Below are 18,218 nucleotides of genomic sequence, written 5' to 3'. Positions count from 1 at the left end.
GCGAAATTTGCTCCACTTGTCTTCTCTGTTCCCTATCATCTTTTTTTTTAATAAGGAAAATAATTAATTATTTTTATTATTTCTGATTTGTTTTTGTTACCTCTATTTTCTTCTCCCTGTTAGGAGACATAACTCAAACATGAATGTTCAGGACGTAATTCCTCTTCCCAACAGTAAAAAACTGTTCAGATCGATAGAATTAAAGAACAGACTTTGTGCTCTGCTCGTCTCTGATCCAGACTTAGAATGAAATGGTTCGCCAGCAGTTGTATCTACGGCCGTAAGGGCTCGCAACTTCCTTGATCCTCCGGAAGCACAGGGGCTAGCCCATTTTCTTGGTAAGCTGAACTATTTGCTGTGTACTTATTATTGACCATGATTAGTTGTTACTCATCCATACTTTTCTTAACTGTTAATGCAGAACATATGATGTTCCTAGGTTCTTAATAATTAGATCATTGTAATATGTTCCATTTAATTATTACATTTAATACAATAAAACTTATAAGAGATTTATGTGAAGTTCATATGAGAAATTTAACAAAATATGCATATATGTGTTTGTTTTGGGATGAAAATATCAAGAATCACAATAGCTAATAAAAATACAGCACATGTTTCATTCTCAATTGCACAATCATTGTACACCACATAACATAACTATATCCTTGCCAAACTTAACCTATTTATCCCTTCCAAACTTAACTTATGGCTCTTGTATTTCTTAAGTGTACTTTCTATGTTGATTTAGATATCTTTTTAGCAAACATAACTAAAGGTTTATTAAAATTAATTTCTTAACAAGAAATTTTCATATCTTCCTAGAATATCCAATATAGTATAAAATTATTGAGGTTTTGATTGCCAAAATAGAAGATATCATATGTAATTTGAAATATTATTGAATTAGCTAGAGCAACTTGTATCATAGTTATCTATTTTACCTTTTTGTAATGTCTATTGCAATCCTCTATACAAAACACTCTCTCTTTAATTAATTATTTTTGTTTCTGATAAAGAAGTTTTAAAACTCAGATCAGTTTGAAGAACACACTAGTACACACAATATTATAATGAAATGTTTCTGATATACAATTAACATTCCTATGTTAATCAAGTAGCATCTTTAATATGAGTATTTATCATTATTAACTATTAGATTTTTCAATATCATCTTATGAAAGTTAACCTAAAATAGATAAAAAAAATTCTTGATAATTTTATACCATGTTCATACTTTCACTTTAAATATTACATTTAATACAATAATACTTATAATATATTTAAAGTTTATATGGTAAATTTTACAAAATAATCATATATCAAGTGTTTATTTCGCAATGATTTTCACAAATACAACATAAACTCTGGATTATGGGAGCTTTAAAGCTCTGGGAAATGATATTCATCACCTCATTAAAACATGCATAAAGGGTATATACCTAGCTTTAGCAGGAGTAACCACATGATAAAACACTTCATTAGATATTAGCTATCTTGATTAAACTTAGGAGTAATCAAATTTAGTAAACTTGTATTTTGTGTTGTAGTAAAAAAGGATTTTCTTCTCTCTTTGCTACTCTAAAATTTCTTGAGCCAGTCTGAGATAATATTTAGGCAATGGTGGTTATGAATTTGACTCAGATAGCTTCCTGCCTCTATTCCAAAAAAGGTGATGGCAAAAGCAATATATGTTTCCTTAGTGGTTAGAACCATGGTGTTTTTGTGAACCTTTATATCCCATTTTGGTGTAAATGTTTGTAACTGACTTTAAATCGGGTACTATATCCATGAAGATTAATTCTTTTTTTTTTAAATTCCTACAAGACATCTGAAATATCAAATTTAGAAGAAAGGGTATTAATAGGAAAAAGGAAATGGATAAACATATATATATATAATCAAAATTAGATTATTTGATCTTAATTATCTTCAATGGATTCTTCACCATCAATTTATTTTGCCTTTCTCAATAAAAATAACAAGTAAACATAAAATAAACAATCCAACATATAAAAGTTCTTAGTAGGAAAAATTAATTCTAATTTTTGTTGTTTCTTCTTCTTTTGGGGCCAAAAGAGACCAGATTCAATTTTGGTTTCTTCAAAGGCCAAGCATTTTGATCTTTTTTTTTTTTTCAGGAAACCCTTTTGCCATCTTGGATTCCAAGTTCAAAAATCATCCATGAAACTGGAGTAACCAATAATCTTCTTGTAGTAACAATCAGAAAGATACAAAAAACATATACATTATAAAATGAAACTGAATTGCTTTTTTTGTTGTATGTCTGAGAGACGATTTACCAGACGTTCATCATCGATACCAAGCATCAAAGACTGCATTCATGCAAATAACAATCTTTCTAGATTTGACAACATTTCTTTTAAAACAGGTCTCATTTGTTACATATTTTTTAAACTTTTCTATCTAGAAGAAGCTGACATATATACTTGTAGATAGCAGTAGGCGAAGATACATATCCGAAGAGATAGCAAAACTTGGGAAAGGGAACATCAGTGCTCATATTTTTACATTCAGAGAGCTCCGCGTCGCCACCAAGAACTTTAACCCTGAGAATCAGCTCGGTGAAGGCGGTTTCGGAAGGGTTTACAAAGGGCACATAGAAACCCCTGAAAAGGTATATATAACTTTTGCAACATCTCCTTCACATTCTTGTTAAAGCGGTTTGATTATGATTCTTGCATTATTTAGGTTGTTGCGGTTAAGCAGCTAGACAGGAACGGCTACCAAGGGAACAGAGAGTTCCTTGTTGAAGTCATGATGCTGAGTCTCTTACATCATCAAAACCTTGTCAATTTGGTTGGATATTGCGCAGACGGTGATCAACGGATTCTTGTCTATGAATATATGCAAAATGGCTCATTAGAAGATCATCTTCTCGGTATACATAACATTACAAAACATCATAGATTATATAGTTTTTGTAAGAAAATCACCTCTTTACTATTTCAGAATTGGTGCGGAACAAGAAGAAACCGTTGGATTGGGACACAAGGATGAAAGTTGCAGCAGGTGCAGCGAGAGGGCTCGAGTATCTACACGAGACGGCTGATCCTCCTGTGATCTACAGAGACTTCAAGGCCTCAAACATATTACTTGACGAAGAATTCAACCCAAAACTTTCGGATTTTGGCTTAGCTAAAGTTGGTCCGACCGGTGGAGAGACTCATGTGTCGACGAGAGTGATGGGAACGTACGGCTACTGTGCGCCTGAGTATGCTCTCACGGGACAGCTCACTGTGAAATCCGATGTTTACAGCTTCGGAGTCGTGTTCTTGGAGATGATCACAGGGCGAAGAGTCATCGACACCAAGAAACCAACTCAAGAACAGAATCTAGTGACTTGGGTAATAAGTAATGCAAAGTTGTTCATCAGCTTTAAGATTTCTTGTTTGGTTTTTCTCATATGGTTTGCTAAAATGCGCAGGCAAGTCCATTGTTTAAAGATAAGAGAAAGTTCACGTTAATGGCGGATCCGTTGCTTGAAGGGAAGTATCCGACAAAGGGATTGTATCAAGCGCTTGCAGTTGCAGCGATGTGTCTACAAGAAGAAGCAGAAACAAGACCAACGATGAGCGATGTAGTCACCGCGCTTGAGTACTTAGGAGTGACCAAAGTCGAAGAAAATAATGAAACAGATAACAACAACAAAGAAGGAGGAGAAGATGAAAGATCTAACCTTTAAGCATTTTTTGTCTTGATACGTTGCACAAATCTGTAACTCATCATCATGGAGTTAGGTTTTAGAGTTACAACAAGCATTATCATACACAAAATGTTAGGCTTGTGACATTTCTTGAAGAGTTTGCTGCTTCTTAACACTTCGAAACAGAGTAAATAACTTTGTTGCTACTTGGTACTTTGCAGTATTCCAACTACATGGGGATGCTTGCGGTTGAGGGGACCTACGATAAGATGGAGACCAAAACATTCATCCTGTAGATATACTTTTGAAGTTAGTAGCGTAAGAAGACAAGCCTAAGCTCGAGGAGCTTCTTAGAGCGCGGCGTTGACTTCACAGTTCTAGACGCTGATGGAAGAACTGCAGCGAGTAGATCCATGATATGATTCTTGGATGACTCACTCAAAAGGCTTGACAAAATCTTCAATAGGTTATTCTTACAGAGAAGTCATGTCTGTTTTTGGTACCTACTTGATAAATCTCAGTTCTGTCTCTATGTGTTACTTTTAAGTTTGGTCTAATGTCTAAAGATGCTGCAGCTTTAAAATAAAGATTGATCTCATTACCAAAAAGCCAACCTCTTTCTCTTAGCAAAGGGTCACCTAAGAAATCCAACAATAGAAACTAAAATCTCTATAAACATTCGATCAATAAGAAAGTGTTTTCTACATGTTAGTATAAAAATGTTGAGATTGCTCCAGCACAGTAGCTATGGAATAGCAGAAACATTGATGTAAGTCTTGTTGGTGCTGCCAAGATCCATAATGTAAGGCCTGCAAGGTGACATTAATAGAAATTAAATTAGGGAAAAGCGATACCTGCAAAGGGTTCAACAAAATTAGGGACGCATGTGAAATTAAAGAAAAGGGGCACCCTTAATAATAAAGGGACATGTTTCACACATACACGAAGATCACTGTAGCAAAAGTTCAACATGACAAGGGGATGCTAGCAATTGAAATGCAAAGATTGAAACATCACCTCTGTATCTGTTGGTTTCTTCCGCAAGTTTCCCTGATAGCTCAAAAGATGGTTCTTCCTGAAAAATTTAGCAAAGTTAGCTCTGAAGCTGACATGGATGAGCCAAGAGACTAAAACGACAATGGAAATCTAAAATCAATGGATAGCTTTTTATTTGCTGCCAAAACTTCTTCAGCTGCTCTTATTCTCGCAATTGAACCTACCTCATCATTGCTGTTAAAGAAAACCCCTAACATGGTTAAACAAAATACTGCAATATTGTAAAAGGCTAACCTAATAATAAGAAAAAAACTCACGGCTCCGCACCGCTCCCTCTTGCATTAGATCCCTGAAAAGATAAAGAGAAAAAGATCAAAATGACTGAAGAAGTGACTTATGGCTCACAGAAAATTATGAAGGGTTTTTGGTTATGGATAGCATGATAGGAAGAAAATAAGATCACTATGCACTAAAAATATAACAGGAAAATAATGAAAACTTCAAAGCAAACATAGTCTAAATAATGAGCTTTCATTAACAGAAGAGAAACCATGGGAATTGAAAAGGGCATAAAAGAAACTATCTCAATTCTCAAGTCATTTAACAGCAAACTCAGCAAGAAATGGATAAACTTAGGTTCTAGTTACAGACCAAGGCGATAGAAAGGCTAAATTACAGGATCCAAACTATATATTATGTGAAACATGAGAGCATCATCAGCAGCAAAGGACAACCTTTACTAGCATACAATAAAGCTAAAAAGTTTTCAGTCACATAATCATTTCAAGCAGACAAAAGTACAGACCAGATACCTCATCATTCCTTGAGGCAGTAGTAGCTCTGTCTTGTGAAGGCCTACTCTTGTGACTCCTATCTAACGGTGAAGTAGACCTCTCACGTCTTCCTCTAGCTTGTCTCTCATCGTCTCTCTCCCTGTCCGTGAGCGTCTTCTCTAGAAACGTAAGCTACAGGATTCGACCACCAGTGTAATTTAGGGCTTGGAGAATCTAACACTTCGGAAAAAGAAGGTGACGTTTAATAAAACCTGGTCGGCCTGCACTGGCGGAGAGCAGCGTGGAAGGAGAGTGTGAATGAATAATAATAATCAAAGATAAAAGAGCCAAAAACAATAATAAGAAAAAATAATAGGGTGCTTACTGCGAATAAAAGAAGAATGATTTTACCAAAAAATAAAATAAAAGGAGAATGAGGGTTCAATAATAAAATTGGTTGATAATGTATCAACTTAAGTACCTAAACGGAGAAAATTCCGGTCTGTTTACGTAGACCACCTCTAATAGAATATTCGTTCGTTGTAAAAAAAATACTAAACGGAGAAGTTAAGATTTACATGCGGTCTTCGTTTTTCTAACACATTTCATGTGCTGCTGACATAGCAAGTAAAAACACTATAGTTTATTTATGTTTTTAGAATATTGTTATCGGTGAATATCTTAATTAAGACTCATTTTAAAAACAAAAAAATTAGAAAAAGACAAAAATTAAAATAAAAGATATTATCAAAAAATGTTAAAAAGAATAAAAACTTTTATTTGTGAAACTTTCAACATGTTTAGAAACTTTGAAGTCACTTATTAATAATCAACACTTTTCTGTGAAATACTGATTTTTTAGTGTAGTAGCCAATATTTTAAAAACCCAGAGCGAATTGGCCGGTGGAACTAGTTAAACAGTGACATATCGGAAAAGTTAGGTTTAGGTTAATTTAAAACTCAGATTTAAAGAAAGACTTAGATTTTGACACGCACGCCCGTGCGGATGTATTCTTTACAAAAATATGATGCTACTTGCTTTTTATGTCACTATTTAGGATTGGGCAAAAAACTCGAATTCGAAGAATCGAACCGATCTCAATCCGAATAAGTAGTACTAAATCGGAACCATAATTGATTAAATATCCGAATTATTCAAAATTTTGGTATTTGAAGAATTGAAACCTAATCCGATCCGAACCGAATTATTTTGGGTATCCAAAATAGATTTATATACTTATATATATTAATTATTTTTAGATTTAATATATATAATACATTTAAGTTCGCATAAATGCTTGAAAATATATACAAATAATTAAACGTAAATATCTTAAATAGTTAAAAAATATTCAAAACTTCAAAAATACTTAAATAATTATTAATTCTGTATCCAAATATTTAAACCAAACCTATTTAAATTGGTTATTCCAAATCAGAACCAAATCCTCAAAAATCTGAACTGAACACGAAATCCCAAAAAGACCCGAAAACAAACCCGAACGCCTACCCATAATCACTATTATATATATCCATATATATGTTATCATAGGTTACAAAATTTGTGTTATCATATAATTAATCGTATTTTATACGTACCATCAAATAAGTTTTCTTATAATTAATAATATTTTATAAGTACAATAATATAAATAATCACATATATTATATTTTAAAATTTAATGTGAAATATAAAAACCATAATTTAAGTGTGTGTTTGAAATTGGGCTTTGTATTGTATTTTTATTATATATATTGAAAACATTTTTATAATAGTTATTGGAAAATATGTTAGTAAAAATCAAATTTTGAATATATGTATATTTTTGAATAAATTTTTGATATAAATCAATTTTAAATTATTATTTTGATTTGAATATATATATCAAGTAACATAGACCCATTACTTTTTAATATAATGTAATGGACTTTTAATTTTTTTAGTAGCATAAGCCCATTATTATTTTTTTCTAACTTACTACTATCCATGTTTCCAAACAGTACTATTTTTTTTAACTACTATTTAATAAGATAGATGATAAAACCAGCTAAAAGTCGGTAAAATTGGTGATCCATGTCAGCTTGGAAATCTGGTTCTAAATAATCAACACATAATTAATGTATTTTCAGTTATTATTAAACTTTAGTACTTCACAATCAATGTTTAATTATCATTATTTAATTGGTTTCTAGTTAATTCTACTTTTCAAAAGAATAACGTAAAAACTCTCTTTGTCTCTTATATACTACTAGGTGCGATGCGGGCTTAAACATTTTCATAAATTTTTGAAAAGTTTTTTGTACACTATATTCATTACTAAAATAAATCTTAAAATAACTCAATATTATATTTTTATTATATAATTAAAAACTTTTATTTGATTAATATTTAGTTATATAATTTATGCTTTTAACGTTTTACTAAAATACTTTTTCAGATAACAATACTGTATATATATAGAAATTATCTTCTTTTTTAATTATATTTTTAGATTTCGGATAATTCAATATTCTATTTTAATTATATAATCAAGAATTTTATTTAATTAATATTTTGTTTTATAATTTATGTTTTTAACTTTTTACTAAAAAACTTTTTCAGATAAGAATACAATATATACATAAATTATCTCCTTTTTAAATTATATTTTCAGATTTTGGATAATTCTTACTATTATTAATATTAATCAATTATCGAATCAAATCAATAAAAAAAATTTTTTATTTTTTTTAATTTATTTATACATTTTATTCAGTGAGGGTATAAACAATATTAACCACTCTAACTTTGAACGTGAGAGCTCGATTCCAAAAATTACTTTATTTAATTAATATTTAATTATATAATTTATATTTTTAACGTTTTACTAAAATACTTTTTTCAGATAACAATACAATATATATATAGAAATTATATTTTTTAATTATATTTTAGATTTTGGATAATTTAATATTTTATTTTATATAATTAAGAATTTTATTTGATTAATATTTAGTTATATAATTTATGTTTTTAAGTTTTAATAAAAGACTTTTTTCAGATAACAATACAATATATACAGAAATTATCACTTTCTTAAATTATATTTTCAGATTTTGGATAATTCTTACTATTATTAATATTAATCAATATCTAATCAAATCAATTAAAATTTCGTTTTTATTTTTTAATTTAATTATATATTTTATTCATTAAGGGTATAAATGATATTAACCACTTGAACTTCTAACGTGAGAGCTCGATTCCAAAAATTTACTTCGCAAATAATAGTATAGATTTTCATTTTTGTTATATTCATAAAATTTAGGATTTTAGTTATAAGAATAAATAAATATGATAATTTGAACAATTAATCATTTGTTTTTTTTATCAGTTTCAGTTTACATAGTTTTCACTTGTTAACTGTATATATATAAATATCTAGATTTATGTTTATTGTTTATTTTTCCAATTAATGAAAAAATAGAAAAAATATCTTATATAGAACTATTTTGTGCATATAGTGTAAATATATAATTATATATATATAGTTTCTTTAAAAAAGAAAAACAGAAAACCCGGTTCAACTGGTTGAATTAGTCAATTCAATCAACTAGTTGGTATACCAAATCGGTATCTGGTCCGGTTTTCAAAACAATTTACAGAAAACATAATGTTAGAATCCTGTGTGAATGAATTACATGTCATGAGATATGTGTGTGAATGAATGACATATGCATTCAACGTGACAAGATATTTGGCGATCGAGCACACGAAGAAGTAACTTTTACATCCACTACCGAAGGTATTAGTTTAAGTAAATCTGTTTGACCACATTAAAGAAGAGTAATTTGTTTGACAAAACGGTTTTTGTAATTAAGAAACCATCGATTATAGACGTATAATGGTCATCATGATTCTCAGTCATACCATCATCGTCATAAATTTGCTAATAACATCTCATTTTTTCTGAACTTTGCTAATAACATCTCTTACTTCGTCCTTTCACGAGATTTTGAATAATCGTAAAAGAATGCAATTTTTTGTTGATTTAGAAACGATACTTTCCAAAATATAAAATTGACATTTACAAACGTTCTAATACCAACTATTAAACGATGATATCTAAATTGTCAACAAACTTCATTGACAAATGACAACTAAAACAAAAATGTTGGCTTTGTTTATATTTTCGCTGTGCATCATGCGAAACAAAACTTGGATCTGCAAAATCTTGGATAGCCTTTACTTATAAATATATCACCATCATAGTAATACATCGTGTCAAACATTTACCACGATAAAGTCGTCAAAAATCTAAAGCTTACGGAACCTCTTACGTCATACATGGCTGATGGAGAAGGGACACGATCATTGTAACACTAACAACACCCATCAAAGATTCGGTTCAACACTTGCAAACTCGCACACTTCATGCCTCTCAGATATGTTTGTACATACTTTATAACCAAAATACCAATATGATAATAAAATAATTATCTTGCCGGACTATAAAGGTTCAAGAACATGGACCGACTTTATGTAGGGCCATATATTATATACATTTATCGTTTTATTTATAATTAGCTATTTGGAGTTTTAGCCTAGGGTGTAGTGTTGCCTTCATCACGTTTTCTGTTTTCTGTTTGAGTTTTTTTTTCAAGTAAGCGAAGATTAAATCTGCTTGTCACGTTATAAACCATATTATCGCTAAACACTTAGTATCAGTTCCCCACGAACTACATGTATTCATCGTTGACTGCATTATATATACATATTTGAAGAACACTTTCTCTATATCAAAAATTGTTGTACATTTTGCATATATACTTCTAAGTTTGATACCAAGCACAGTACAATATATTGGATTACACATATATAGAGTAAGAAAAGTATTATTAAACGGAATATTTAAGCTCAAATTAATATAATTTATCATGTTATTGAAATTACTTTCTTAACTGACAATATACGAAATTAATGTGTGATGATTGTCATTAGGAAAGTTCTTTTAAATTTTAGTTGCTTCACTTTTATTGGAAAATCAACAACCAAAAACTGTATTCGCGTTCACCTGTTAAAAGTACCTTCTTTATTTATATATTTAATGTCAATTTTGTCTTAACTTTTAACTAATGAAACTAATTAATGTAGCTACTAGCAAGTCTCAAAGTTGATGTGTACATTTCTATTCTCCACTAACTCAACCAGAAGGTGCTCCACTTCCATTGTATATCTTTCTTTGTTCTTGCACACAAAGAAATAAAACTACTCAACTGCCAGCAACAAATAATATTATATCGTTAAGCAATAAAATAAACAATAATTAGACTAAAGGGCCAAATTGTGCTAAACCTACAAGTTTCATGACCTCTACCTCCCTTACTATATAGTTGTCACATTTGAAAGAATTATTTGGGCAAACAAAAGTCTAAATCCCATTTTTAGCTTCTCACATATTTCATTTCTACAATATCCAACCACTCTTCATCAAGCTTTTCTCTAAGAAAGTTCAAATGGAAAACTCAGCACTGAGCAACTGCGTGAGGCGTACGATATTCTCTACTCAACAGAGAACAATACAAGAGGGTCTAGAAGAGAGTAGTTGGACAATGTACTTTGAAACCGAAGATCGTACATGCCAATATGATGATTCTTCCATGATCTCAGACGCTGCGTCCCCTATGGCCTATGTCGAAGAAGACACGGCTTCATCTCCTTCCAAAAGAACCAAGGTAAGTCCAAAGAGAAGACAATACATACATTGATCCAGACATAGGCCTAAACAGCAATGCACATATATATGTGCTTTTGTGTGATGATTTATGCGTTATATATATGTATATTAATCTTGGCTATGCCTGTTCGTTTAGGGTTACAGTGAAATGGAAGACAATACCACAGAAGAAAAAAGCATGAGCAATACTAAAACTGAGGTAAGAAACTTTCAACATGTTTTTTCAGTCATAATTTCTGACACAATTTTTCTGACACAATTTTTCTGACGAGCTACAAAAATATTCTCACGGGTTTTATAGGAGAAGGGATTGAATAAGAAAGGGATAATAAATGAAGATTATTGCGCAGAATTGAAGAAGCGAGGACTTTGCTTAGTTCCTTTGTCCATGTTGTCCAACTATATTGGTTGATACTTTGATTGTTTTTTCAGTCATAATCTTTTAATTTTTATCGTGAATTATTTTTGTCTGTAAAATCTATAGAATGGACTAGTAAATGTAGTGAAAGTCGAATCAATGCTGGATGATGTACATGTACTTTATGTACAAATTAAATGCACTAGCAAGAGTGTAAGATTTGTAAACATTTCCGAACATGTGTAATAAAAAAGTTAACTTTTTAGCAAAAAAAAATAAAATAAAAAAGTTAACTTGTTTCCGTGTGTGTCGCTTGGTACAATCAGGTACATATATGTACGTTGATAAGCCCTGATGTCTAATGATTGAAGTGTCCATTTTATTAAAAAATATCCGGTTTATTTTAGTGGTACGATCGTCGTCATTACTCATTACAAAGTGAGAATTAATTATATAAAGAGTATACAACCATTCTAAAATCAAATTGGTGATAAAAGTCTAGATAAACTGACGGTTTCACTTCAATACTCTGTGATATAGCTTATCAATTTTTGTATTGATTTTTTTTTTTTGGTAGGAATTTTTGTATTGATTGTGTATGGAATAAGTAAGATAGAAAATGTGTTAAAAAACTCTTCACAAATCTTAAATTTTTATTAAGTGAATTGAGGAAAAAAAATCATTCAAATGGTTTAGACATTATACTTTCCAACTCTGAACAAAAACTATTATAAAAATTAATTGTAGATTTCAGTTTACAATCAATCATACATTCCATAATTTAAAAAATTCTTCAAATTGAATAAGATAAGAAACTATTTCTTATATATCTTGCAAAAATAAATATACGTAATTAAACCTCAGAGAATAGAAAGAAAACCTCAGACTGTGTTGATTTGAAACAGCTTTTCTACAGAGAAAACCACAGAATAGAAAGAAAGTTTTGTATGACACTATCTTAGTTTCTTGATCTTTCCATTTCTCTATATGCAATAGAGATGACGTCTCAGTACTATGCACACAAGTATAACTTTTTATTCATATACATGAGAAACAAAAGGGGAAAACAATCAAAACAACAAACACCAATTGACACAAACTCACGTGAAAAGAAAATGGGAAAAGACTCGTTACAGAGTGTGAACGGAAGAAAAAACATGAACTTCTTAGTGTAGGAATAGAGTGGAAGCAAGAGCAGCCCCGAGAAGAGCAGAGACAAAGGAAGAAAATGAGGAAGCTGCGTTGTTTGGAGTTTCTCGAGTAGGCGTAGTTGCTGGGGGCTCAAGGTTACTTGTGATAGGCGGAGAAGGAGCGGCTTCTCCTGAGGGAGCCGGGGCTTGAGACGGTGGTGATGATGATGATGTGGTCTTGCCGTTTCTGTCAGCCATGACAATGACCACGAGCTTCTCGTTTTTGTTGCAGTTGTTTTTGTTTCCGCTGATGAAATAGTATGGTCCGGAGTGGGTTAGTGCGAAGGATGTTTTGCCATCAGCGAATTTAGCGGTTGGTGCATCAGTGTTGCAGCTGTCGTAAGCGTCTCTTGTGACTTGGAACACTGAATCTTGGTTTGGTTGGTAGACGAACACTGCGATTATATACATGTTGTTTGGGTTATATATGAAAAAGAAAAAAACTACGGTTATTGTTTGGTTAGTACAGTGTGGAAACTTACGCAGAGAGTCGCCGACTTGGAATCTGCTCTCTTCTGCCCATTGACTGTAAACTTGAGATCCCGAAGGAACGGTCCAACCTTTTGCACCACCGACCATAAACTCTCTAGCGTAGGCTTTGTTAACAATCATGAGTAAACACACGAGAGTTAACCCACGAAGCATCATTTTCTTTGTGCTAGAGAGATGTATGTGGACTTAGTGTGGTATAGTTGTTGTTGAGATATGATGAAAGGTTAGTGAGTTTATATATATAAAGATGAGGCTTTTGAGGAAATGTTTTAGAGAAGCTTTTCCTTGTCTTTCTCAGATTCTAAGCAAAGCATAAATGCATGCTTTCAAGAAATGTTTTTTATTTTGGAATCCTGTGTGACTTGTTTCTTCTGTCCATATATAGCTTTTGTTCCTTGCTTCTGCATTTTTGATTTTGTATTTTAATACTATTCCAGATAAAGATATCAAAGAACAAAGAGATATTTCAAAAAATAAACTCCAAATTAAAAGACTAAGATCAAACAAAAGTATAATACAACATATCCATTTTTTCAATATAGATCAATCATATTACAAAGATCTTTCCACATCTGCTCCTTCTGATTCTTCATTCAGCAACAGCATCAAAACACCAAACTGACCAATAATGCTAACTTTAGTTATGTCTTTAGTAATTAATCCATCATTAGTGCAAAAGCCGCCGCCATAGCGAGAACAAGTGACATCAAGACACTGATACCGTGTCTATGTCCTGAGCTCTTCTTTGGGAAATGTTTTGGAAGCGCACATTCTTCTCCATTGAAGAAAAGTTTGGTTGGGAAACCGTCACCTTCTGGTATATTCAGTCCTTTGATGTTCTTCTTTTTAAAGGAGATAACAGATTGTTGCTTGCCCGGCACGGGAGGGTCTCTTAGTGGATGGGTTCCGTTAACTTGACCCACAAGATAGTTCATATCACGTAGCCCTTGGAACATAACGGTTCTGTTGTTTGGTGGAACACGTGTGCCATTAAAGGAGTAAACGTTTTCATACCCGGGACCTGCTTTTCCCATCTCAACCGCTACAAACCAATCCTCAAATGCGAAGTCTCTCCAGTTGAAAACGGTTAACCTAGCCGTCCAACCGTCTCTGTAGTCCGTGTTAACGTGCCAGTTAATGCTGACTCCGCAGTTATCCGGACAAGGGAGTTTCTTGGGTATTGGCATGTGGTTTTGTTTGGCCCAAGCTTTGGCTTTTAGGGTTCGGTTATCGAATGGAACAAGGAGCGCGTCTGGAGGGAGGAGAAGTGGGTTACGGTCAGCATTGCAAGTGGTTGTATCAATGTCATTGCATCCGCAAGCACAAGTGTTGCAAGGAATAGCAGAACTGTTGTAAAATGCTGAGAAAGAGACACAACATCTTGAAGCCTGAGCTTTGGGTTTGGTTATGTTGCAGACAACTTGCCAACTGGCGATGGCATAGGTTACTGCCGGCAGACCGCTAGAATCAGGGAACTGTGACGGATCAACCCGAACCGGTGGCCCGCATTTGTACTGAGGATTTAGAACTCCATCGATTTTCCAGTGTTGAGGTGGATATAGAGCTGTTCTGTTTAGATCCGGAGGTAGCTTGAAAACCTAGTACAAGAACCAAAAAAACATTTTTTCAGACCCAACTAAAACCCGCGAATAAACACATAAATCTGATTATGCGATGTATAATTCTGTTCAGATTTAAATAAAAACCACTAATTAGAAAACCGAAAAACTTAAAAAATACGACAAGTATATTGAGTTACTGGTAGGTAACCTTATAAAACAATTTTGTAAAAATATCATTTAAATAACTAAAAAAATCTTTTGAATTTGTGATTTTTGGATTTTGATGAAATTTTTGTTAACCGCCTGAAAAAAAATGATAATCAAAAACCTAAAATTGCGATTAGTTATTAATCTTTTTGTTCAAATATTTATTAGTTTTTTCATTGATAACTTATTATTATTTTGATATTTTTTTGCTTATTTTAATTTAGAAATTTATTCAGTAACTCAGTGACCAAGAAAGTGGTTTAAAAACATTGAACAAAAAGTAAAATTTCACAACCCTAACTATATGCGATTCAGGACATATATTTTCAACCAAAGAGATTATTTACCTGCAATTGAAACATAGATCGGGATTTCGACGGATCCATAAGAGGTGGCAAAAGAGTTCCGTTTTTGCAACAGAAAGGTAACTTGCCCGTCACGTTATCATCCTTCCTCTCAGGAGGCAAATCAGAAATGGCTGGCTTCTTCTGACAATTCATGACCTGAGAGAAATCTAAGTCTTTGTAATATTGTCCAGCTCTGCTGTAAAGACATTCAGATGGATCTCTTTTGTAAGTGTAAGCTCCTCGCATCGTGTTTATAATCTCTCCTCGCGTCCATTCCCATGTTAGGTTCCAACGGTCTAAACGCCCGAGCGGGTTCTCGTTGTCGATGGTCACTTGGGCTAAGTAGTTACTGCCAAATGATTGCAGCACATCGTAGACTATGTTCAGATCACCGTGTCTTCTCGGTGCAAACTTTGTCTTTGGCCCTGTCTTAACCTTGAACTTAGGGTTTCTCTTGCAACAAACGTTCATACTGCCTCCTGTGCAAGAAAAAACAAACCCACCGTTTTGAAAATCACATTCAATTTGTTCAAAACATCTTTATAAATTAAAATTACAATGGTGTTCAAAAAAAAAATTAAAACTACAAATGCAAACGGAAGATTAAGTTTTTCATTGCATTGCAATAAAACCCAGCATTTTGAAAATCACATTCAATTTTTATAAGAACATCTTTATAAATTACAAATGTGAACGGAAGAGTGTTTCAAAAAAAAAAAGAACGGAAGATTATGTTTTGCTTTGCATTAAGAACTTCCAAATTATAATTGATGAAATGAAATAAATAAAATAAAAGTTAAACGTTGTGTTGTTAAACACATCCTACAAAATGCACACATAAGTTTCTTGTGTTTCAAGAAATCTAGGTTAGTATGATCTTTTACCTTTTCTCTTGGCGGCAGGACATTCCCAACCGTCGTTGATGAGCTTAAGTGTTCTTGGCATGGGTGTGACCCCCTTTGCAACCCCGAAAAGAGTCCCGGTGATTTCGATATTGGTCGATATCTGAGTGAAATCACCAGCGGTTAAAATCGAGGTTTTCAAATCCGTGTTTGGAGAACCAACGAACGTGGTTCCGTTGCTAGCATCCAGGGGATAATCTCCGTCCAATGGAGACGCACCAGTCGCAGAAACGATCAGCTCCTTGTGACGAAACCCTATAAACATTTGCCATCCCGTGAGCTCTTCTTTCCCCGCGTTTACAATCATCGCAGACGATTTAAATGCCCACGATTGCGCCGTCACGTTCTTAACGTGAGGGTACTCTCTTTCGCGGCTACCGAAGCTGTAGCTCATGAAAATACCGTTGCAACGCGCCATCTCAGGTGGTGGCTCACCTCCTCCTGCTCCATCTTCGGTCGGTGTTCCATAATCTTGGCCGTTGCAAAGAAGAAGAACTGATGATAACAAAATCAACAGAGTTAATGAATAGCGTGCCTTCCAAGGTATCTTCATTCCCGTTTTAACTTCGAAAACCTTCATCGTTTGAATTTTACTCTTTCTTCCTCACCGCCTTGTGATTAAACTTCAACCGCAAGGCAGCGAGAGAAAAAGAAACAAGGAATTAACCAAGCCTTTAACAAGGGTGATGATAGAATCAAACGATGAAGGTTTCAGTGTGAAGAAACCTGTAAAAAAGATTGAAAATCCAAAAGATTTTAACTCAAAGAAGGGAAAAAGGTTGGACAAGAAGAGGTTCTTAATAGGTAGCTTTGATATGAGCCTCTGGTTTTATTTGGTGGTCCCGCGGAGAGGACATGTAAGAATGTGTGTTTAGGACAATTGCTAATTTTGGAACATAGCTTCTTATTTGTTTGTTAACTAAAAACCGCTTCGCTTGTTTTCGAAATGAAACAAACTTTGTTTTCTGTTTTTGTTATTTTACTTACGAAATGAAAACCTCTAATGATTTGTCGACTCGAACAGGACAAGAAAATGTGTTGTGATGACCTGATGTTTGTACCCTATGCTTTAAGAAATATGACATTTATTATCTTTATACAATTTCATCGTTTTTTAGACTTTAAGGTCTAACCGGAAACTATAATAGAAACACTAAAACGAACAAAAAGAATGAATAAGAATAAACTAATAGAAACGAAAATTATGAATGTTTTTTTTTGTTTTCAAATTTAGTGAAAAACAGATTTGTTCTGTAATACTTAAAACTTAAAAAAAAAAGAATGATAAGAATGGATATAAAATTTGATTTTCATAAATGGTGTAATTTTTTAAGAATGATACAAAATTTAATATTCGTCTTCATTCATTTGCTTGCTATTCAAAGCCTTAATCTGTAAAGGGTTTTCTAAAATACACCCATTGAAAAATATTAACTTATATATCTCATAGATTCTTAATTTATATATCTCATAAATAGATAAAACACTCTTTAGATAAGTCTTGAATATCCGCGTTGTAAGTCTATCTCATTAACTCATCTCTGCTTTGCCGATGACCTCATGGTCTTTGTGGAGGGGTCTAAGCATTCTATTGAGGGGGCTTTATCAGTCTTTGATGAATTTTCCAAATGGTCAGGGCTAAAGATTAGCATTGAGAAGTCGACTCTCTATATGGCAGGTGTTTCAGCAGATGAGCGTAGTAGAATTTTGTTGGATTTCCCTTTTGCTATAGGAAGTCTCTCTGTTAGGTATTTGGGCTTACCGCTTATGACTAAGTCTATGAGAAGGCAGGACTATTTACCTCTGGTGGAAAAAATTCGTAGCAAGATCAATATGTGGACTTGTAGATTCCTTTCCTACGCGGGTCGTCTACAATTGATCAAGGCAGTGTTGGTGAGTATAGCAAACTTTTGGGCTACTGTCTTCAGATTACCAAGTAAGTGTATTAAGGAGGTTGAGCAGCTATGTGCCTCGTTTCTTTGGTCGGGACCGGCACTTAAATCCTCA

At 32.9% G+C, this 18,218-nt stretch overlaps 3 protein-coding genes across 3 annotated transcripts; 1 reads left to right on the top strand and 2 right to left on the bottom strand.

Annotated features, from left to right (window-relative positions):
* Positions 1–1,760: 1,760 nt before the first annotated feature.
* On the top strand, positions 1,761–4,266 carry LOC106379522 (probable serine/threonine-protein kinase PBL23). Its single transcript, XM_048737704.1, has 6 exons — positions 1,761–2,392; positions 2,457–2,638; positions 2,713–2,902; positions 2,974–3,368; positions 3,449–3,798; positions 3,889–4,266. The coding sequence occupies exons 1-5, from the start codon at positions 2,257–2,259 to the stop codon at positions 3,704–3,706; spliced, it is 1,161 nt and encodes a 386-aa protein (XP_048593661.1). The 5' UTR covers positions 1,761–2,256; the 3' UTR covers positions 3,707–3,798; positions 3,889–4,266.
* Positions 4,267–12,526: 8,260 nt separating this feature from the next.
* LOC106346106 (early nodulin-like protein 3) lies at positions 12,527–13,410 on the bottom strand. Its single transcript, XM_013785363.3, has 2 exons — positions 13,184–13,410; positions 12,527–13,096 (listed from the first exon to the last, which is right to left on the bottom strand). Exons 1-2 carry the CDS (start codon positions 13,347–13,349, stop codon positions 12,678–12,680), a joined length of 585 nt encoding a protein of 194 aa, XP_013640817.2. The 5' UTR covers positions 13,350–13,410; the 3' UTR covers positions 12,527–12,677.
* Positions 13,411–13,698: 288 nt separating this feature from the next.
* On the bottom strand, positions 13,699–17,002 carry LOC106346098 (COBRA-like protein 10). The gene is made up of 3 exons (XM_013785352.3): positions 16,194–17,002; positions 15,310–15,788; positions 13,699–14,791 (listed from the first exon to the last, which is right to left on the bottom strand). Exons 1-3 carry the CDS (start codon positions 16,789–16,791, stop codon positions 13,850–13,852), a joined length of 2,019 nt encoding a protein of 672 aa, XP_013640806.2. The 5' UTR covers positions 16,792–17,002; the 3' UTR covers positions 13,699–13,849.
* Positions 17,003–18,218: the final 1,216 nt, after the last annotated feature.

The sequence above is a fragment of the Brassica napus genome, chromosome A1 (genome assembly GCF_020379485.1).
Source record: "Brassica napus cultivar Da-Ae chromosome A1, Da-Ae, whole genome shotgun sequence".
Taxonomy (NCBI): domain Eukaryota; kingdom Viridiplantae; phylum Streptophyta; class Magnoliopsida; order Brassicales; family Brassicaceae; genus Brassica; species Brassica napus.
The sequence above is the reverse complement of the archived record's forward strand: the minus strand, read 5'-3'. Positions and strand labels throughout refer to the sequence as shown.

Bases quoted from the DNA above. Each gene is read 5' to 3' on its own strand.
- LOC106379522 (XM_048737704.1), top strand. From the start codon at position 2,257: ATGAAACTGAATTGCTTTTTTTGTTGTATGTCTGAGAGACGATTTACC. The intron at 2,639-2,712 runs GTATATATAACT...TGCATTATTTAG, and splicing joins ACATAGAAACCCCTGAAAAG to GTTGTTGCGGTTAAGCAGCT. The intron at 2,903-2,973 runs GTATACATAACA...TTACTATTTCAG, and splicing joins ATTAGAAGATCATCTTCTCG to AATTGGTGCGGAACAAGAAG.
- LOC106346106 (XM_013785363.3), bottom strand. From the start codon at position 13,349: ATGATGCTTCGTGGGTTAACTCTCGTGTGTTTACTCATGATTGTTAAC. The intron at 13,097-13,183 runs GTAAGTTTCCAC...ATATAATCGCAG, and splicing joins CCAAGTCGGCGACTCTCTGC to TGTTCGTCTACCAACCAAAC.
- LOC106346098 (XM_013785352.3), bottom strand. From the start codon at position 16,791: ATGAAGGTTTTCGAAGTTAAAACGGGAATGAAGATACCTTGGAAGGCA. The intron at 15,789-16,193 runs GTAAAAGATCAT...TTTCTTGCACAG, and splicing joins TCCTGCCGCCAAGAGAAAAG to GAGGCAGTATGAACGTTTGT. The intron at 14,792-15,309 runs GTAAATAATCTC...TTCTTGTACTAG, and splicing joins GATCTATGTTTCAATTGCAG to GTTTTCAAGCTACCTCCGGA.